Source organism: Acanthaster planci, linkage group LG21 (assembly GCF_054643075.1).
Source record: "Acanthaster planci isolate LZ-2023a linkage group LG21, COTS_SCS, whole genome shotgun sequence".
Taxonomy (NCBI): domain Eukaryota; kingdom Metazoa; phylum Echinodermata; class Asteroidea; order Valvatida; family Acanthasteridae; genus Acanthaster; species Acanthaster planci.
Window position 1 is genome coordinate 10255420 of NC_141797.1, and position 19664 is coordinate 10275083.

Consider the following 19664-nt stretch of genomic DNA (forward strand, 5'->3'; position numbering starts at 1 on the left):
AGAAAGAATGAAAAAAACCAAAGAAGAGTAACTGAGGCAAAAGGCCAAGAAAAAAAAACACTGAGAAAATAAAGAGATGAAGTCACCATTTTGGTGGGAGGGGGCACCCTCAAAATCTAACCCTATACATGTGCCTTTAAGAGAGAGGACATTTCAGCGTAATAACGCACATATCCAAATTCCTACCACGGCACCGTGCATTGTTTCATCCCTGCTCAAAGGACCCAGTGGCGTAAATTGGGACCAAAAATTGAGGGAGGGGGATGGGGGAAAGGTAAGGGGGGTGACTTGCCTGGCCGTGGAAATTTGGAGGGGGGGGGTTGACACCCGGTGACATGTACAGGTCGATGTCTATGATATTTATGTACGTCTGTAATATGTTTCAGAATGACATAGCTATGGGTTTGGGGAACTGTTCCCCATTTTTGAGTGATAATGAATGCATTTTGGTTGTTAGAATCTGAAGAATCATTCACAATCCACTTCAAGTTTTGCACACCACAAAAAAGTGGGGGGATGATTCAATAGCCCATCCCCCTCAAAAGGTTGGGAGGGGGGAATATATACCCCCATTCCAAGGGATTTGCACCCATGAATGGACCAATATACATTCAGATATCACCTCAACTCCATGGGGCACATGTAGATGATTGAATCTGAAAACAGATGCAACAGAGGTCTAAAATCTGCACAAATTGGAACAGTCTACTGAAAGAAATGAAATATTCTGCAAAAAACTCTGTTTTCAAGAATCCAACACAACTTTAATTTGCACAGAAAAATACAGGTTTATACACATTTCTACCCTAAGTCCCCTAAAGTAAATTAACTAGTACTTTGAATATTGCACAGAGTGTTAAAATAATTATTCTGGAAGAATAACGTGTTACCTACACTTGCACAAACCCCTGTAATTCAGTCAATTTACAGGTCTTCACATTTATGCTAACACTACAGTACTTCTCTGTATCTCTGAATATTGTTTAAAGGAAATGATTTTTTTTCCACCTCTTCAACTCTTGACCCATTTTGTTACTTGCTATGACAGTGTATTCAACTGCGACATTATACAGGTAGCTTATTTCCTTTCCTGGAAGTTGAATGACAACTTGTGGGAAAGAATACCGAAACGTGACATCATTAAACCAAAAAGAGTAAACAAATGGAGTACGTGCGAGTGTGGGTTAATGTGCTGGTTCTTGCACTCATGCCTTGTACACAAATAATTGTCCACATGACACATTCACCTCAGAACTGTGTAACACAGTTCGACTTCATCCCAAGTGACTATAAGTACTGTCAAAAATGGTTTCCAGCGAACACAATTTGAGCTCTGTTTAGAGGACCCCTTGTAACCACCGGCGTGGGGTGGGAGAGCCTGTTGCCCCCCTGTTAGTGCAGGTCCTCCCCGATGTGAAGTGCTGAAATGCAAACAACTTGCATTCAAGATGTACACGTGTTGTATTGATTTTTGGTGCCTTCTTGTAGGTTAATTACAGGTAGATCACATCGGCTCAAAGATGTACGAACAAAAGAAATCAGCTGTCGCTAGACGTCCATATTTATGGACCACAAAATGAAACCTGTTGACATGAAAAGCAAATAAATAACTATGGTACAAATAACACAGCTGAAAGGAATAAAACCCTAAAAATTAGCATTGATATTTTGGATTGCAGTGAGATTTATCTGGGTAATTGTTACAGTGAAATAGTGAGCGCAGTCGAAATGAAACAAGCCATAGGTTACTAAGCCTACAAGCTTCCAATGCAACAGCGGAATGGTCAATGTTATCTGTTGTCACATGTGAAAACTTGGTTTGCTGCCACTGCATGTGGAAATCTGACAGAAGACATTGCATACCATCCTCTGTCATGGAAAATGAAAACTTGCAGCTGCGCAGGCACATTTGCAAGCAAATGTGTCAAGTCATACAGGTAATTGCAACAAATAAACCCCATAAACTTAAGTACCACTTCATACTCTATTGACCAAGTTGTGGTGCATTCTGGTCTTTAAAAAGTGTCAAGACGAATAAGCTCCTGCCAATGACCTACGGCTTCTACGTGATGTCATTAGGGGAATGTCTTCAGCAATGAATGTTGAATCATGTTTGATATGGTTTTCCAATTAATAAATTACACTTTAACCCTAACAGTCCTCAATCCTCCAACAGGTGAAGGATTGAGGACTGTTAGGGTTAAAGTTTTATATCATACTTGTGTAAATTACCACCAATTTATACATATACATGTTCATACTATTTACAAGAACATAAACCATTTGGCATTAGCCTTCCATTAAATAAATTATTTTGTCTTCAGTCTTTGAAGTAAAAATAGAGAATTCATTAAATTGCGGTGTTTGAGGCTTTCTTAAGACAATGTTGACTTGCTGTTGAGGTGATCCATGAATTTCCCTTTTTATCAAGCAAAACAGGGAAGCAATCAAGACCGAAAAGGATCCGTCAAACAACACAGAATGTTAAACCTGCGATATCAAGGCAGTGACCAAGGTAATTTTAAAAACAATTATTTGAAACTGAAACACATTAAACTTGAATCACGTCTTCCTTACAGAGGCTTGAAGTTCAAATCCAAAGTGAAACACTTCAAAACGCAAGCTGACAGGCAGAACAACCGGCAGAATAAATAGATCCAATTTTAACTTGAACGCTTTGTGCTCAAATGAAAAACGCTCATCAATAGCAGATTCATTCACTCTTTGCTCATTTCATTAAAAATAGAATTCCAATTTTGAGAATAACTGCGCTGAATGCCATAATATACACTGGAAAAATTATCTCGAATATTTGGCAGTCAATGTTCTTCTTTATCCTATGTTAATTTCTAGTGTATTGATTAGGGCATTACAATAACTAAACATTTCTATTAATTTCGACCTGACACCAACACTGAAATTTTGTACAATTAGAGAAGTAGTCATGTCAAGTGGTATCTGATATCAAGATGGGTTTTGACTGATCAGAAATTGATTCTATACAGCTGTCTGAAAACTTACAGATGTTCGGTGACCAATCAGGCAAAGTCCTGGACATCAAGTGAGAATATCTCAAACTAGATTGGGCATCTAGATTTGAGATCTAAAACAAGGTGTGAAACTATTGGCCAATCAAAGGCAAAGGTCGATGCAACAAACCGATGCAACTGACCAATCAGAAGGCATCTCTAATGTTGTAGAACTGTCGCACGGCTATGTCCACATTCAGTCTGAATTGGATCTCGCTCAGCTTGTCCAGAATCTGGAGTGCACCGTCAAAACCTGAGAGCACATTAAAACAAAAATCACTTTCGTCTGCGGAGAAAGTATGCTAACATGCAAAGTAATGAGCCCATTGGATATTTCAAGTAAACAAGAATATTCCAAAAAGCATACCAAGTTGATCATGTTCAATGCATGCGAGTCAGTGTAGCATATAGTTTGTGAGACAGGATACTAGACTTTGTAATTTGCTTCCTAATTTACCTACTCAAGTCCGACAGCCCATGCACCTGTTGAGCTCCGTTTTATGTATCATGTTCATTCTTATCACAGTCTTTGTTCACTTCAGTACTTTCCATGTCTCGTTTTACATCACAATCCAACCTCATTAACAAGAGATCCTTCGGACTTGGCAAGGTACCTTACCAGGAACCTTGTATTATCGAGAATGAAAGCAATGAAAAACATAGGATTGGGAACTAAACATTTCCTTGCTCAGAATCAGAGCTCTTAGTAACAAGGTTTGACTGTACTCCTGTGAGAGAGATGTGATTCTATGCCTCCGACGTGGACACTGCTTGGTGATTCATCACGTTTATCCCTAAAATTTGTTTTAAAAAGTCACCTACCATTCTTGATCATGAAGCTCCAGGGATAATAGTAGTAATCAATCAGGGAGGAGGTTCGACTGATCAGACGACACCATATAGCCAGCTTCTGCTCACTGTTAACACAGTTAATCAATCAAAGGTAATCACGGTTTATCTGGGCTACTAAGTTTAATCAGGGATATTCAAGTTTAAGCAAGGATAATCAACATTAATCAGGGTTAACCCTAACAATCCTCAGTCCTCCAACAGGTGAAGGATTGAGGACTGTTAGGATTAATCAAGGCTAATCAAGCTTTACCAAGATTATTCAAATTCATAAAGATTATTATTATTATTTCATTTGTTCTCATCACAACACAAAAATACACAAAGAGAACAAGACGGCAGGAGCTGAGAAAAAGAACTTATCACTATTGCCAATCCAGTTTAACCCCTTCGGCATGGAGGACTTGCTACTTCAGCACCTTTGTGTGAGGATTAGTGCATACCACACATACAGTCTATTCACCATGCAGCTGGTGGTTCAATGGGGCCTGCTGCTGGACAAAGCCCTCCAATCAGGGCATACCACAGCCCAGCAGTCGCGGTCAAAATAATCCGGCCGTGAAGGGTTTAATCAAAGTTAATCAAGGTTAATAAGTAAACAAGAGGTGAATCAATGCTACTGATCACAACCCAAGTAACAGCATGCATACGTACAGTGTGCATTAGCAATCGTCATTATATGACTCTTGTTATGCTTTAAATTCAGGAACAGTCCTTGAAGACAAAATGCTCGTCGCAGTCAATTTGCACAGCTGAGGACTTGGCTGAAGACCAGAAGCATATGAGGGCTTGTGGTGGAATTGAGAAGACTTGCATGTGAGGACTTGCGACGGACATGTGAGGACTTGTGGTGGACATGTGAGGACTTATGATGGGCAAGTGAGGACTTGTGATAGCCATGTGAGGACTAGTGACGGACTTGACTACTGCCCAACCTTCTGTGAATGGGTAGTGCATACAGAGATATTAACATACTTGAGTGCTTCAGAGACAAATGCCTTGAACTGCGCTTCCTTGCTTCTCTTGAGTGGTTCGTGAGACCCACTGACATAGTCTACGGCTGCTAGGAGTGTCTGCTTGGCTGTGATGGCTGTACCTCCAACGATGTCAATATCAAAAGCTTGCGAGAGCTTCCTGGCTGGGGACATTGCAAAGGCTTTCCCCTTCTGAAAACCAAAGACAAGCAAAATGCATTTGGGTGTAAAAGAAAAAAATCTAAAACAGGCACTGAATCTTTCGGGAACCTGCATGTGTAAGAAGGCAAGAGGAGAAGATTTTAGTAACAATACCAAAAATCAAACTGTCTTAGTCCGTGTTCTTTCATCGGGTTTCTAATGGTGGTGTGATTTTAATTCCAGTCTAGCTTTTCTCTGATGAGAATATGCGTGAATATATGTATCCGTATTGTGATAACCTTCTTACATCAAATAGTGGTTGGAATGTTAAGGTTGTCTGCACTAGTAAGCTGGAGGTCACTGGTTCAAGTTCCTCCCAAGCAAGCTGGTACATTTTTCCCATAAGCTTTAAGAAGCACCAGAGAAGTCAGTCAGGGACAAAACTCCGCTCATGGAAGTTAAAGATATCGCAGAATTTGATATTTAATACTAGAAGCCATTACCGCGGTGGCGCATAACTCGTGGACAGGTGGTACACCTGCCTTAAATGCCTCTTCAACCAATACGATGCTGTGAATTGCCGACTACAGGTGTGTGTGAATCTTAAGAGCGGACCTGTTAAAGCTGTGCCGTGGCATCTCTTTAGATTAATCTGTACACTCTTTCAAAAATAGTGGTCCATCTCACCTTGATATCATAGTACTTGGTGAAAAGGTCCCAGGCATGGCCTTTCTGGCTGGAAGTGTTTCGGTGGGTGGCAAGGCAGGCTGTGATTGGAGTCATCAATGCATCGCTGGAACTTGAATGCTACAGCGAGAGAAAAGATTCGATTTGAAATGGTGATAAATCTAAATTGACAACAGAGTTTTTTTCAAGGACTTTAAAACTTACGATCCAACAAAAGTTAGATGTTGATAGCATTGTTGTAAACTCTGCATTGTTCATAGCAGCAATCTAAACCTCAGCTTAATGCATAATTATAAAATCCCTTCTTTTTAAAAATTCATTTGTCTTGATTCCATTTCAGTTTTAGCATTTTTCATTAGTTTTAACTGTGATTTCATTCAAGAACACATAAGATGTAAATAGTCTCAGAAGTCTACCCAAGTAGCAAGATAAATGACTGTTGGTAGATTTCAAACTTACACCCAAGAAACCAAAACAAACAGAAATACACCAATGTGTCCAACATGGGTAAGTAAAATGCACCTGTACGTGGTGCTACCATGGGGTGAACCAAGAATTCAATGACTTACTTTAAACATCCCATGTTCAAAGAGATTTCGAAGTGCAGGGGCAAGTTCTCTCCGTACCGCAACGTTGACATCGTCCAAGGGTCTACTGACGGGACTCTGTCAAATTTAAGGTCAGAGGTCATATCAGTAGCCCTCACAGGAATATCAGGCTGCACTTTTGTGCTGCCCAACAACTGTGCCTCACTGTTTCATGTGCATCATTGTGCGGTAAACCAAATGCAGCGAAGAAGACTGCACAAAAGACCCTGGGTCATTTTGTGCGTGCTACCAACAGCCAACTGTATACACGCTGAACCCGTGCATGTTTGTGTTCCACATAGAGAACACATGCACAGGAGTGGCCGCGGACATTTGTGCACAGCTGTGCTGTTAAACCATAAAAGGGTCAATGTTTGTCTTATGACTATTAATAATTGCTTCCTGAGAATTGTCTTACTTGGGTAAATACTCATGTACCTGACAGTATTTGGGTCCTTTTGGTAATTAGTCGTTGCATTTTTTTTATGACAGTTCCAGAGGTCAAGGAGAATAAGTTACCGTTGGCAGAATGACGTTACACTGAAATATATTCAAGTTGGAAGAAAGCTGATTTGAATTTCTGGTTACCAATCCAATTCTTGGTTCGTTCTTGCGCGTTGAAAGACAATGCCCAATGTCTACTTACATCTGATGAATCGCTAGTGTAGTCGCTATCCTCGGCAGGCATTTCTTGCTGTTGCCGTGCCAACATGATCACATGATTGACAGCAGCATCTAGGACCTTCAGCAGCTCTCTGAATAAAAAAAAATGAAGAATCAATAGAAACTGCACTGACTTCTTCAAGAAAAAGACAAAATCTGCATTGGGAAATCTGCTCTATTCCAACACTGCATACACTGTTGACTGTTTTTACGTAGATCTACGATGTAAAGTGGGTTTTGGATCTGTTTAGCTCATATACAGGTACCAGTGAGGTGGCAGGTCACGAATCCTTTTTCTTAAATTCTTTCCAGTGAGTATTCTGGTAACCCTAACCCCCGCCAGTCCTCCAAAATCCTCCAAAATGCTCTGGGTGGTTTTGGTGGAGTTTGGAGGATTGAGGCTGCATGGCAAAATTGCACTGCTGACTGTGAAGGATGCATTGTCTCAAGGTTGTGGGTTAGACCTTGCGTTGTTTATGCTCAGTCATGCATACTTTCAGGCCCGCAATTTACATGAAATCCTCCAAACTGCTCCAAGGCACCATTTGCACTGCATCAACATAATGACAGGAATTGCTGGAGGGTTCTGAAGGATTGAGGCAGACAGCACCCTTCAAAGGCGCCTATTCAAGAAATATTGGAGGATTTTGAAGGATTGAGGATGGTGCCCAGCAAGCAAGCCAAGGTGGTTAGGTGTGAAGACTAATTCCTTACCGATAATCCTCTGTGGGGTCTGGCTTGGCGGCTTTCTTCTCTTTGAGCTTGTCGGTGCCACATCCCAGCTGCGTGATTGCCATGTACTGCAGCAAGGCCAAGGCTTTCCTCATGGAGGAGATATGGTTCTCACGCATGTTCTGACAAGATGAGATGGGATATGATGGAAGTTATTTGGATGGAGCTGTTGAACTGATGAAGATTTTACAGTGGGAAGGTGTAGACCCAAAGAGCTCATGGAACAACGTGCAAAATCGCAAGGGATTATTAAAATACTTTGTACAGAAATTTGCGATCTATCTTTGAGGATGTCCCAAACTAAATCCAGTCTACTTGCGGCTGCAAACTATGAATCGTTGGTTCTATGTGGCATGACACAGAAGGTCTACCGATCTCTTCTTGACTTGAGGCTACAAGCCATGAATCACTGGTTCTACGCAGCATGACCCGGAGTGTGTACTGACCTTAATTCTCTCAGCTGTGCTCTGTTTACTTCCAATCTTGTCTGCCTTGGGATGGACACAGCAATCTGGAGTCTCTGAGTCTGCCTCAGAAATGGTATCGTCCTGCACCAGACAGTCGTCAATGTCTTTTAACACTACTAACTCACTGCGCAAACTTAACTACTCAGGTACAGGTATTTCATTGGTCGTTTCCCATAATCATATCAGGTAATAATAATAATAATAATTTATTCATTTATAAAGTGCAAATTTCATATAGATATGTTCAAATGCACTGTACAATGAAGACATTAAGTGTGGAACAATGAATACATTTAAACATGGTTGAGCTGATGGCATACAAGGGCGCCTCAGGCAGCCGCCAAACGACCCACATTCACCAACATCAGTAAAGGGGAGACAGTAAGAAGCAGTTACAGTTTTAGAGGTGGGAGGAAAACCCCAGAGGAATATTCTGGGTAAAACCCACGGGTACCACTGGATGAACAATGCCAAAGTTACTTTCAAGATGTACACTCCAAGTTTCTTCTGGCATACACTGTACTGCATTACTTTGGAATTTCAAGGCTCCGTCCAGTTATCTCATGCACCTGCAACCCATCCTAGATTGAGCGTAATGTAAACATGCAGCTTTCACAATGAAGTTGCATTGCCAAAGACAGCTTTAAATAATCAAACAACACAGAGATTAATACTGATTTTATTTTGTGGGCTTGTTCCCTTTTTTTGTCTCTCAATTTCTCCTTAGCGTAACCTTGTTTGGCCTTTTTACACCTTGTAATAGTAAGGACAGAGCCAGAACCTAATTTATTTTTTTGAGGGGGGCAAAAAATGGGACTTTGTCCATGTGACCTTTAGAGGCCTTTTCAAGGGGTGAGTCTATATTTAGGGGCATTTTACACACTTTTTGAAAAGGAAATGAAACACACCAAAAAATGTGGTTTTTCGGTATGTCAAAAAAATGGCGCTCCTTTCCCTTTTTTGGGGGGGGGGCGGAGAAGGGGGCATGACCCCCTGTTGGTAATACAGGCCACACGAAAAACAGGGGTAAACAAAGCATCAGTGAATGGAACAGGTGGACTGACCTTGGCATGGACGGGGCAGGAGCAGCTGTCGGGGGCGGTCGTGCCTGGCGTGGACGGCTCTCCCTGGAGAAAGGAGATGAATCTCTCTAGATCACCGATTTGATTCTTGAGCTGATTGATGACCGTCTCCTTTACCTTGGCGGGATTCACGATCTATCGGCAACAAACATTAGAGGAAAACTGATCTCGGTGTTCTTAATTTGTATGGAGCAACTCCGGCTAAATAAAACATCTAGGGTAAACAATGATCTAATCTGCTGTCTTTGCCTTTGCTCACTGTTGTTCAGGTAAGTTTTGGTTAGGAAAACATTACGATTCTCATGTCAACATCGTGGTATAATCACATAAAAGATCTGAACGGAGATCCTAAAAAAGTCTGTGTGCTGATGGAACAAAAATTTGATAAAAAGATACAGGACAAATGATGACGAACCAAAGAAAACTACATACCCTGCCGATTGCACTGTCAACGAGTTGCCTCAAGTCGTCTGTCGTCAGTTTGTCCATATCGCCGATGTTCAAGTCTAGTTTTTTCTTCAGCTCTTCGATGATGACGTTTTGTTTCTCCAGGACCATGTTCTGAGGCAACTCTCCACTTCCCTCCTAGAAATTGGTTGGCGAGATAAACGCTGCAATCAGGTGTCCAAAAAAGACATATGCACGGCAAGAACTTCACAGGAGGCATCAGAGGCAATTGCCTTGATGGCCCTGGTCTTTGCCTCAATGCCAATTGAATTGTCCCCACAGACAAGTTGATTTTCTAATACAAGTGCCCTTTAAGGATATATTGCCTTATTCCTTTCAAGAACACAGTTTCTGCCCTGTAAATAAATATTTCTCCTTGTCATAGCATGGCATCAGAGAGCAGCTACCTGTGGCTCAACCCAACAAAATAAGACATTAGTTGCTAGAATTACTTTAGGGATTTCAAGTCTTCTGTCAAATCTTGCAGTGCAGAAAGAAACAGTAAGTTTTATTTCTTTATCCAACATAATGTCTGTATCTATGACAGGACACCAAATTGAGTCATATTTCAAAAGAAAGAGCTTGATATATATTCTTTCAAACACATTTGAGAAAAAGCAAATTTACTGTTTTTGCTAGAGTATGCTACCTCACAACAGTCGACACACAAAGTGAAACGTTCCTGTTGATGCATGAATGTCCCATGAGTACAAAATACCGGTAGATTATGACTCACTTTGTTAGACCCATTCAGAATTAGTTTACTACAAAGCCTACCTCATAAGCAAACTGCTCCAGGTCATCCAGCTGACTTTTAAGCTGACTGATCAACTCCATTTGCTTCTCTCGCTGCTGGCTGATACGACTCTCATGCTCCTTCTCACTCTGTTAGGTGGGGTCAAAGGTCAACAACTCAGGCCAAAGGTCAACAACTCAGGTCAAAGGTCAACAACTCAAGCCGGAGTGCCAACAACTAAGGCCAAAGATAAAAAACTATGGCCAAAGATCAACGACTTAGGTCAACACCCCAGGTCAAAGGTCAATGGCTCAGCTCGAATGTCAACTCAGGCTACCCTACAGTACTTTTGGGAAGCACTTTTTCTGCATGACAACAAATGTATATAGCAGCACACTCCACATGGCATGCTCCTGGCCAATCAAGATTAGAATCCGTGGCTGAGGTGTTTAGAGTAAAACCCAATAAGAGACTTACTGCATCTTCCAACATCTGAGCATCTTGTGAGCGACATCCTCTGACGTCTGGACAGCCTTTGAATGCAAACTCCTCAAGATCCTTCAGTAGATTCTGAACAGAATAAGACAGAACACAGTACTGTAACTATGGAAACGCAGGTGGATTACGGCTACAAATCTCTACAATGACCCACTTCAGTGATTCAAAAAGACAGAACTTCACTGGAGAACACAGCACACGAACGTGACCATGTTCAGGACGCGCGAGTCGGAAACTCGAATACAGCTGTGCTGATTAGGATGAACTCATGTGAGTATCGCTGTTCCTGATGCCTTCCAATGCACTTCATTCTAAGCATGCGCTGTTGGAAGGCCAAACTGACTCATTTAGATAATACAAGTCTGCATTCACCGATCCTAATGTGAGTCAACTTGGGTAGGTCTACATGTATCTCCGTGTTTTGGTCAATATGCTATGCAATATAATGCAGCTGATGCAACAATAGTGACGGTATAGTCATTGCTATATACCGGTACATGTACAAAATGTTCAATGGCCTTGTCAGCCCTTTAAAATGTGTACTTAACTGCTTGCCAACTTTCCATACAACCAGACACCACCAATACTGATTTCTAAGAGTTATTTGAACAGTATTTGTATCACATTTCTTACTGCAGCCTTGCACTTTTCAACACTCCAGCGCACAATCCCGGGGGAGTTAGCCTGTAATGGTGTGGTGAGTTGTGTGTATAGGCCCTGAGTGGGACAAATACAGGGTGCTATTTTCCTAGCGACGGACTCTCCTTTGGTGGAAACTGAAATGCGCTGGTTCACAAACGACTACGAAAAACATGTACTGCGTGCCCGTCGCTAGTTGCTATGAACAAAATGACCACTCCCTACCAGCATGACTTTTTTCAACTGATGAGGGGGTGCTCCTGCTCGAGGCGAACACAAACTGCCAGATCTTGTTTCGACATCCTCTGGCATGAGGTGGTCGATCGCCTGGGAGAAACTCAGCAAAGTCAAAAGGTCTTTATTTGTCTCTCTGCTTGAACAGACAATGAGTGGCTTACCTCTTTTTCATCGATGGGCGCATTGACGATCTGCTTGAGTCGGAACTGAACCTGGGCAAAGTGTGTCGTCAAGGCGAGCAGCGACGAGTTCAGCTGCTCCTGTTCTTCTTCTAGATGTTGCAGCTGCTCTACCATGGTCACATGACTGCAAAAAAACACATCCTATAAAGGATGAGTGATTACCACAACATATGGGTCAGTTTGTGTGACATCATCTCGAGTGTCAATTAAGCTACCCCATGGGTTTGGAGATTCAAGTTCTGAAATAAATGATTCATTTGTTAAATCCAGTCATATCCCAGAATTCATTTCAGAAATTCAGAGAGACATTTGTGTACTGGCATAGACCTTTATTGTGATGATGCCATGTTTGTCTTGTTCCCTGTAGATCTATCAGCAATAGTAATACAAGTTCACATATTTATAAAAGAAAACAGACTATTTTTCTTTCCAGCTTCAGTTTGGTTACATTGCTTTGAATGGTACAAGAGCAAGATGGCTGCCCCATGACAGAGGATACATGGGACACATGCATTGGTATTTTATGTAAACCATAAAATGCTTCATAATCAGAGGTACCGGTTGGAAACTGGAGCTGCTTTTAAGCATAAAAAATTTGTCTATTGTGTGAACAAATCTTGCTTGACAAATCAGGATACTGGCCAAAATCTCATGTGATACATACTGATTTGGAATGGTAATTAAGTTTCTTTTGGTTAACATGACAATCACACAGAGTTTGAGCTGGTAACCTTTGTTTATAAAGCAAAGTTTTTACATTTAAGAAAATTTTGTGATTACATGTAAGCAGCTCTATAAAATTGGCCCGTGATCGTAATAACAGACCAGTTTTGTATTCAAGCATGTTCTTACCAGGTACATGTATGTACCGGTACTGTATTTGGTAAGCTGTCTGAAGCTGTAACCAGAACTGTTTATAGAGAGAGAGTTGCAACATACACTGTACATGTAAGTGTCTCAATTGTTGGAACCAAAATGGTGAAATGCATCAGTGCTCATGGACAATTAGCACGCAATAGCTGCACGCTCTGCTGCACATGTAATGAACAGCTACAATGTACACTGTATTTTGGTTCGAAAGTCTAAAGTTGGCGCTACTTTCTCTTCATACATTGTATAACACTGTCTGTGACCACCTACCATGAAGTGTGGTAACAGCAGCCGTGTATCAATCTCAAACGACACCTCTGATCAAGTTACTATATGTGTATATAATATACCGTAGCTGACAAAACACAAATACATGTATGCGCCCGTATGTAATTGCATCACAGGTGTTCATGTACACGTACGTGGTGAATATGATACTGTAGTGAACAGAAAGTGCGGGTACGGTTCACGCTTATCCCTGAATGAATTACTCAGGTGATGAAAAAAATATAATAGCAGTAAGAAATTGATAAAAAACACCTCATTTACATTCTGCTGACATGCAATGTCAACAACAGTGTAAATTTTTCTACCGAACCATACAAGTAATTACAAAAATAAAAATATGAAAATGAAGACTAGACGGTAATGCATTTAAAAAAGAAAACAAAAAAAGAAAATGGGGATGGGAGAGATATTGTGAAGTGCACATGAACACAAATATCACTGGCCTCAATCAATAGCTGGGAGCCTAAACACACTCATCTCCGGTTTAAAACAAAGCCCAGGCAAGAAGGCCCTGTGAATCTTGACAGCTGTTCCTAGTTTTATTTAAATGGCCTGGGATCCAGTAACTCAATTCAGATTTTAATCTCCAGATTACCAGGCCCGTTTCCTCTTGGCTGTCAATGTGTAACTTTCCTTCACCACATGTCCTTTCACATATTGCCGGACAGGCAAGCGATGCATTGAAAAAGAAGGCAGAGGGCACATGTGTCGAAAACTGTTACCAGTTATGATAAAATACCTGTACATGTGAAATACCGTAAGATCACAGCTACAACAATGGATCAACTGTTGGTTCATACAAAGACACTGCTATGAAAGGAGCAATGTGGAAAAACTCTTTGCAAAATTATTCTTTGTTGGCAAAAAGCTGGCTGGGTGATTTGTGTGCACATTTTAACGCAGATTTACAATGCAGATCCGTTTTTTTTCAAATGGTGTTCATACACGTAGCTTGGACACCACAAACAGGGGAGCCGGGTATACCCATAATGGTAGCTGTGCACAGAAATGAATTGTAAAATACATGAATTGTTATATATCTGTATACCCGGTATATGGGTAATTCCAGAGATTAAGGGTCCAAAAGTGTGACATTTTTGTGTCTCTGTTATATCTGACCTTTGTTATTTGACAGGGAAATATCACCGGAATTGATTTCAAACTATTACTATTTGTTTGGCAGGTACATGTAATTTGCATTGATTCATCACTCTTGGAAATTACAAAATGTGTTCTGACCTTACACAATCACACATGTATGTCAGATGTGACAATGACTTACACAAAAAATGGACCCCTAACTTCTGGAATTAACACATGTATAAATTTTAAATACATGTATTTGTCATATTAGGGAGTTCTATACATGTATGTACCGGTGTGTAGCTGAAATCTGAAAGCTAATTCTCCTATGGTTACATTTCGTGCAACAATGTAACGTACATTTGTCACCTGTAATTCATGTAGGCACAGGTATCTTCTGCTTACTATCGGTACCATGTACTCACACGTCACTAGAGAATGCCTGCTTACTCCACTGGCTGGTCAGGTATAGCCGGCAAACCTGAAAAGGTCTGGCATCCAGCCTGCCAGCACAGGGCTGGGTCTGTATGACATCTGGTATGGTTCTCAGCATTGCGATATAGCTATCCTGGGCATGATACTCAAAAGACTAATTGTCCAGTTCACTGATGCCTCCAGTATGCTGATTCAGAGTTGCCATGGTTACCAGTATCTCACCTCTGTATTTCTCAGTTGCCTCATCTTAAGTTTGGTGTGTGACCGAGAGTTAATTATCACAGTTTGATTTCTCTGCTTTCACGACAGAAGAGTTCTTTATTTTCCTGCAATACTTCTCTCAAATGCATTGAAAACTTTAAGCTGCGGACAGGATGTATCAGAGCTATCCCTTTACCAACACCAAGTTGCAGATGTGCACCTGTACCGTGGCAGGTATGAGTGTATTGCATGGGTCTGCAACAGCCACAAGCTTTGTTTTGTACCAGTTCATGTGCGGTTTGATGCTGTCCAGTTAATATCACATTGTGAGACATGCTTTCTCGTTTGGACGATCCAAGGGTACGCTGCGTGTGCAGCTGAACTCCATCTTCTGTGTCCTCAGCACAAGTTTAGCAGAATTTGAAAACTGGGAAACCATAATTTGGCTGAAATTTGAAACCGGGGTCCAAGTTGCTGTGCACATACATACATGTACATTTAACTTTTACAACATGTGGACATTCATGTGCTGGTACATGTACAAGATGGACGTCCAAAGCGGGCAACTGGGTGTCTAACTGCTACCTTGATACCCTTCCCGCTAAAGCCTTGGTCCTCAGGGCTTCCTTAGGGTAACACGCTGATGTTTCACCTGCAACTCCACTCCCAGATTTTAGTCTGGCAGATGTTAACATACAGGTGCCATTTCAGATGAATCCAATCTGCCAGCTACATGTACTATGTATGATCAGAAATAGCTCATCTAGAAGGCATACATGAACACACGCATGAAACCAGTTCCACAGTTCGAGTTCTGCTGTCCAGTGTCTCCTCCTTGCATCAAACAAGATAACGACATATGGTTTTTCCCAACACAGTCAGTAATATACACTGGTACCTTCACGTACAGGTGGGCACATTAACACAACACTACACATCTTTACCGGTACATTTAATGTCCAGACTGTACAATGTTCTTTGTAGAGACGTCCAATATTTCCTTTTCGATAAAGTCGGAGCCACAGATTACATCCTGACGGACACGCACGGACCCCATAAATAGAGACTATGGTCTTTGGATCTCAACCATATGGCTTCTCCAGCCTGCATAAATAAACGGTTGCATTTCATGTGGTCAAGGTTCAATGCACATATTATGCATTTTAGCTCTGAACGCCAAGAGTGGTCCTGTGTTTTGATACATCCCAATACACTGTGGATGTACATGATCCATGCACTGGTGAACTGTGTGCCAGAACGCTATACAATATTCACATTTAAGTACATGTACATGTACTTACAACCTAAACACAATTTCCGCTGACTTTTCAAAGGTGTATTACGTACAATCACAAGAAGTTTCCCTGGCTAATTAAATTCTTTTCTTCAACAAAGACCTGGGTTATTGTGGGCCTATTACCATTAATTACTTCCATCAGCGTAAACAATTTTTTAATTACTCCGTAAACTACACTAAAATGCAATGTACATATAGGAGAACCTAATTTTTCCAGCACAAAGCACTAATTACACTTTCAATTCATTGCACCTGCTGAAAAGCTATACACATGTACGTGTACATCCGGGTTTCTCCTGTCTATTCAACTATGAGGCAGCTCACCTCACTGATTTGAGTGATCACCTCAGGCATTTCTGTTGAATTTTACCTCCTTACACTTAGACAAAGGTGAAAGAAAACGCAGAATAAGTTACATATTTTGAAATACTATGCACATGTACATGTAGACCATGCTTACTGCCAAAGAAGAGATCAGTATTATTTTGAAATTCATGGAGACTTTGACATTGAAGTCATAAAACTGTCCATAAAAATTACAGTTTAAATATATGCACATGTCCATCAGCCGCCTGTGATCAATTATTCAGTCAACCTGTCAATTTTGAGAAACTGCACAAATTTGGGGAGTTGACAAAGGTTTTGACTATTGCAAACAAAAGCTGTTCAATATTACTGGGTGCCTGGGCAGTTATTTTGGGCCTAGGCATCACGAAGCTGACATCACTGCTTGAATATACGAAGAGTTCATTTCCAAATGCAATCAGCGCCATTTTGATACCTTTCAGAATCCTACCATCTCTCTGTTGCCTGAAATCAGTCTCTACAGCTTTAAGACAGCTAAACAAAACTTTAATAAATCGACATTGTGAAAAAAAAGGTCAAATGGGGCATGTACACTGTTAAAACTCTGTTAAACACTGTTAAAAATTTATAATTGTGGAAAAATTGCATGATTTTCAAGTTGAACCCTTCGTTCTGGTATGGTAGCCTCTGTCAGACAATTACCTTACGAAAATTCAGACAAAAAGATTATTTTCTTCAGCACCCTTTCCAATTGACAGAAGCCCCAAGGGCAGATCTCTGGAGGTGGGCGTGGCAACTCCCACTGGCCGTACATGTAGGTGCTTCCGATCAGCTGGTTGAATGACTACATGCAATGGTAGGGAATTGTGTGTGCATAAAAAGATTCACTGATTTGCTCAGCTAGCCTAAGACATGTCCAAATTACTTGGCTATGACTAGAAAAGCATGTATAACTATTGACAGCCACAAGCTAGTGGCTGCAGCCATTTCCCACAGACTTGTACATTATTGTAAGCCACAGCCAAGTCATTTAACCCTCACACTCCTCAGTCCTCCAACAGGTGAAGGATTGAGGAGTGTTAGGGTTAAACATGCCAGGGGCTAAGACTGTAAAAGCACATTACCCGTCTTCTGCTGAGATGACTGAGGCAGGAGGACTGGCTACTGCTCCGACTGGTCCCCAGCGCGTCTTGGGTCGGTCATACTGGTCGTCCATAGAATCATCGGTCAGAACCGTTTCTTCCATCATCCTGATCTAGTCTAATACTGCCGTAGGTTACACCTGCAGACAGAAAGCAACATGCGTGGTTACATATCCAGGATCATTCCATTGCATCTTCTGTCCAGTAAATCACTTCACTTTCATGTACATTTGTGAAAATAAAGGCCTTTCTTCAGCAGTCACAAGAGATTAATGACTAAAAACTTCCCTCTTGAAAATAAACTAACGTAGCGGACCAGTCACATGTCAGAAGCGGGAGGAACGGTCCCCTAATTAAAGCGGACGAAAACCTTTCATTATCCAGGAAAAAGATATACAGGCCTGCAGCAAATGACATTTATCTCTTAAACAATGACATATTCCCAAATAAAGGTCAGTGCAAATATAATAACAGAATAGCACTGTATGAGATGATACAATGACAGGGTGTCTGAAGTAAAAAACCACAAGTAAGCACGGTCAAACGGACACTGCACTACAGTGCGACAATATACCATACAAATTATAACAGTTGTCAAAATGTGCCCCGACATTCTTACATGTTACATGTACTTATCTCCATGATATGCCTAAGCATTAGAAGGATGAGACCGCCCTCACTTGGTGCGGTTCAATAATGCATGTGTTTTTGATACCTACATGTAGCATGGCGTAACAAACCTAACGCACTTTGATTTTTGGCTTCTAGTGCCTTAAAAAGCAATATTTTTACCTCAAATTTTACAATACGAGAAATTTCACCAAGCTCTCTAAAGACTCCTGTTCATACATGTATCTCAGGTTTATGAACCTGTTACAAAGTTCCAATGAAATTGTATTTCAGCTTGATTCCCTCCCCCTTTTTTAAAATGCAAAATGAAATCTTTTTCAATGCAGCCCAAAACCATGCAATAGTTTTCTCACCAACTTGTGGTTGGGTACGCTAGTGGGGGTATTAATGATTTATTAGAATTGATCAACTTTGAAGAAATTCCTAAATGTTAATGTGGAGTTTTCTGAGGTTTATTCAAATTCCACACGCTAGGATACACTCAGCAAAATTTGCATCTAATTTCTGGACGTCCAAGTTTTTGGAATTAGAACTAAAAACTTTAATTACACTGACATTCTTCACAAAGGTTCAACAGCATGAACATGTCAAAAGTCACAACTGACTGAAACTGAATATTTCAAGAGAGGTTTGGCAATATTATTTGGAAATAAAGTCTGAAATCTGCGCTTAAGTTGACGCGCTTGCACAGTTGCCGTAACGATAGAAAATGGGAGATGCGTTACGGCTGCCATAACAACAGCCACTGCGCTATACATACATGTATTATGAGCATACAATGTACTCATGTAAATGTCATGAATGTGGGCCACAAACCATGCAAACAGAGAATGAAATGCATTCAGTTGAATGAAACTTTGAAAGGAACAAGTGGATGGCATTGAAAAATATTTCTTTACGACACCCGTCACGATGACCTCCGTGATCATACGCATCAAAGAGGCTGGATTACCATGTTGTCCTAATGTACATGTGGTGCGGTGTGGGCTGGCCGCTTGGGCATGCTCAGCTCTTGCATGTCTAAGCAAACAAACATCATTTTTATGTATCATAGATCTGTTAGCGTCTGGAAACCGATTTTGAAATAAGCTCTTACCTCTGCCTTCAGAAGAGCCTCATCCTTTCACCTGTCACGAGTTACAAATCTTTAATACGTGAAAAGGGGAGAAAACTAGAAAAATATGGGACCACTGGTCGAGGCAGGAGACGAACGAATGAAACACTTATAGACGTATTACGAGCAGGTTTAGACTTCACAGATCATCACAAGTTTGTTCATGGTTTGTCCTCGAAAACGAGAAATATGAAATATCAATGAAACATGTTAACAGCCCTTTAAGTGGAATATGATATTTAAAAATATAGCAATTCTTCTTCATCGGTGCGCGATAATCTCGTCGTCACAAGTGAATGATCTGAAATATCACGAATCGACTGCAAAAAAGACTAACTTCATTATTTA

General features: G+C 40.9%; 1 protein-coding gene across 3 annotated transcripts; it reads right to left on the bottom strand.

Annotated features, from left to right (window-relative positions):
• Positions 1-738: 738 nt before the first annotated feature.
• On the bottom strand, positions 739-19481 carry rundc1 (RUN domain containing 1). 3 transcript variants are annotated; one of them, XR_015423600.1, is made up of 15 exons: positions 14617-15929; positions 11930-12074; positions 10872-10964; positions 10436-10543; positions 9644-9796; positions 9194-9346; positions 8109-8210; positions 7645-7784; positions 6914-7022; positions 6250-6345; positions 5681-5800; positions 4854-5044; positions 3852-3946; positions 1009-3282; positions 739-962 (listed from the first exon to the last, which is right to left on the bottom strand). XR_015423600.1 is itself a non-coding variant. In XM_022238469.2 (15 exons), exons 2-15 carry the CDS (start codon positions 17677-17679, stop codon positions 3176-3178), a joined length of 1737 nt encoding a protein of 578 aa, XP_022094161.1. In that variant the 5' UTR covers positions 17680-17712; positions 19299-19481; the 3' UTR covers positions 739-3175. The 3 variants fall into 3 exon arrangements, 2 of the variants coding, with proteins under 2 accessions (XP_022094161.1, XP_022094160.1); XM_022238469.2 differs by lacking the exon at positions 14617-15929 and adding exons at positions 17555-17712; positions 19299-19481 and having other exon boundaries at positions 739-3282; XM_022238468.2 differs by having other exon boundaries at positions 739-3282.
• Between the last annotated feature and the right edge of the window lie 183 nt (positions 19482-19664).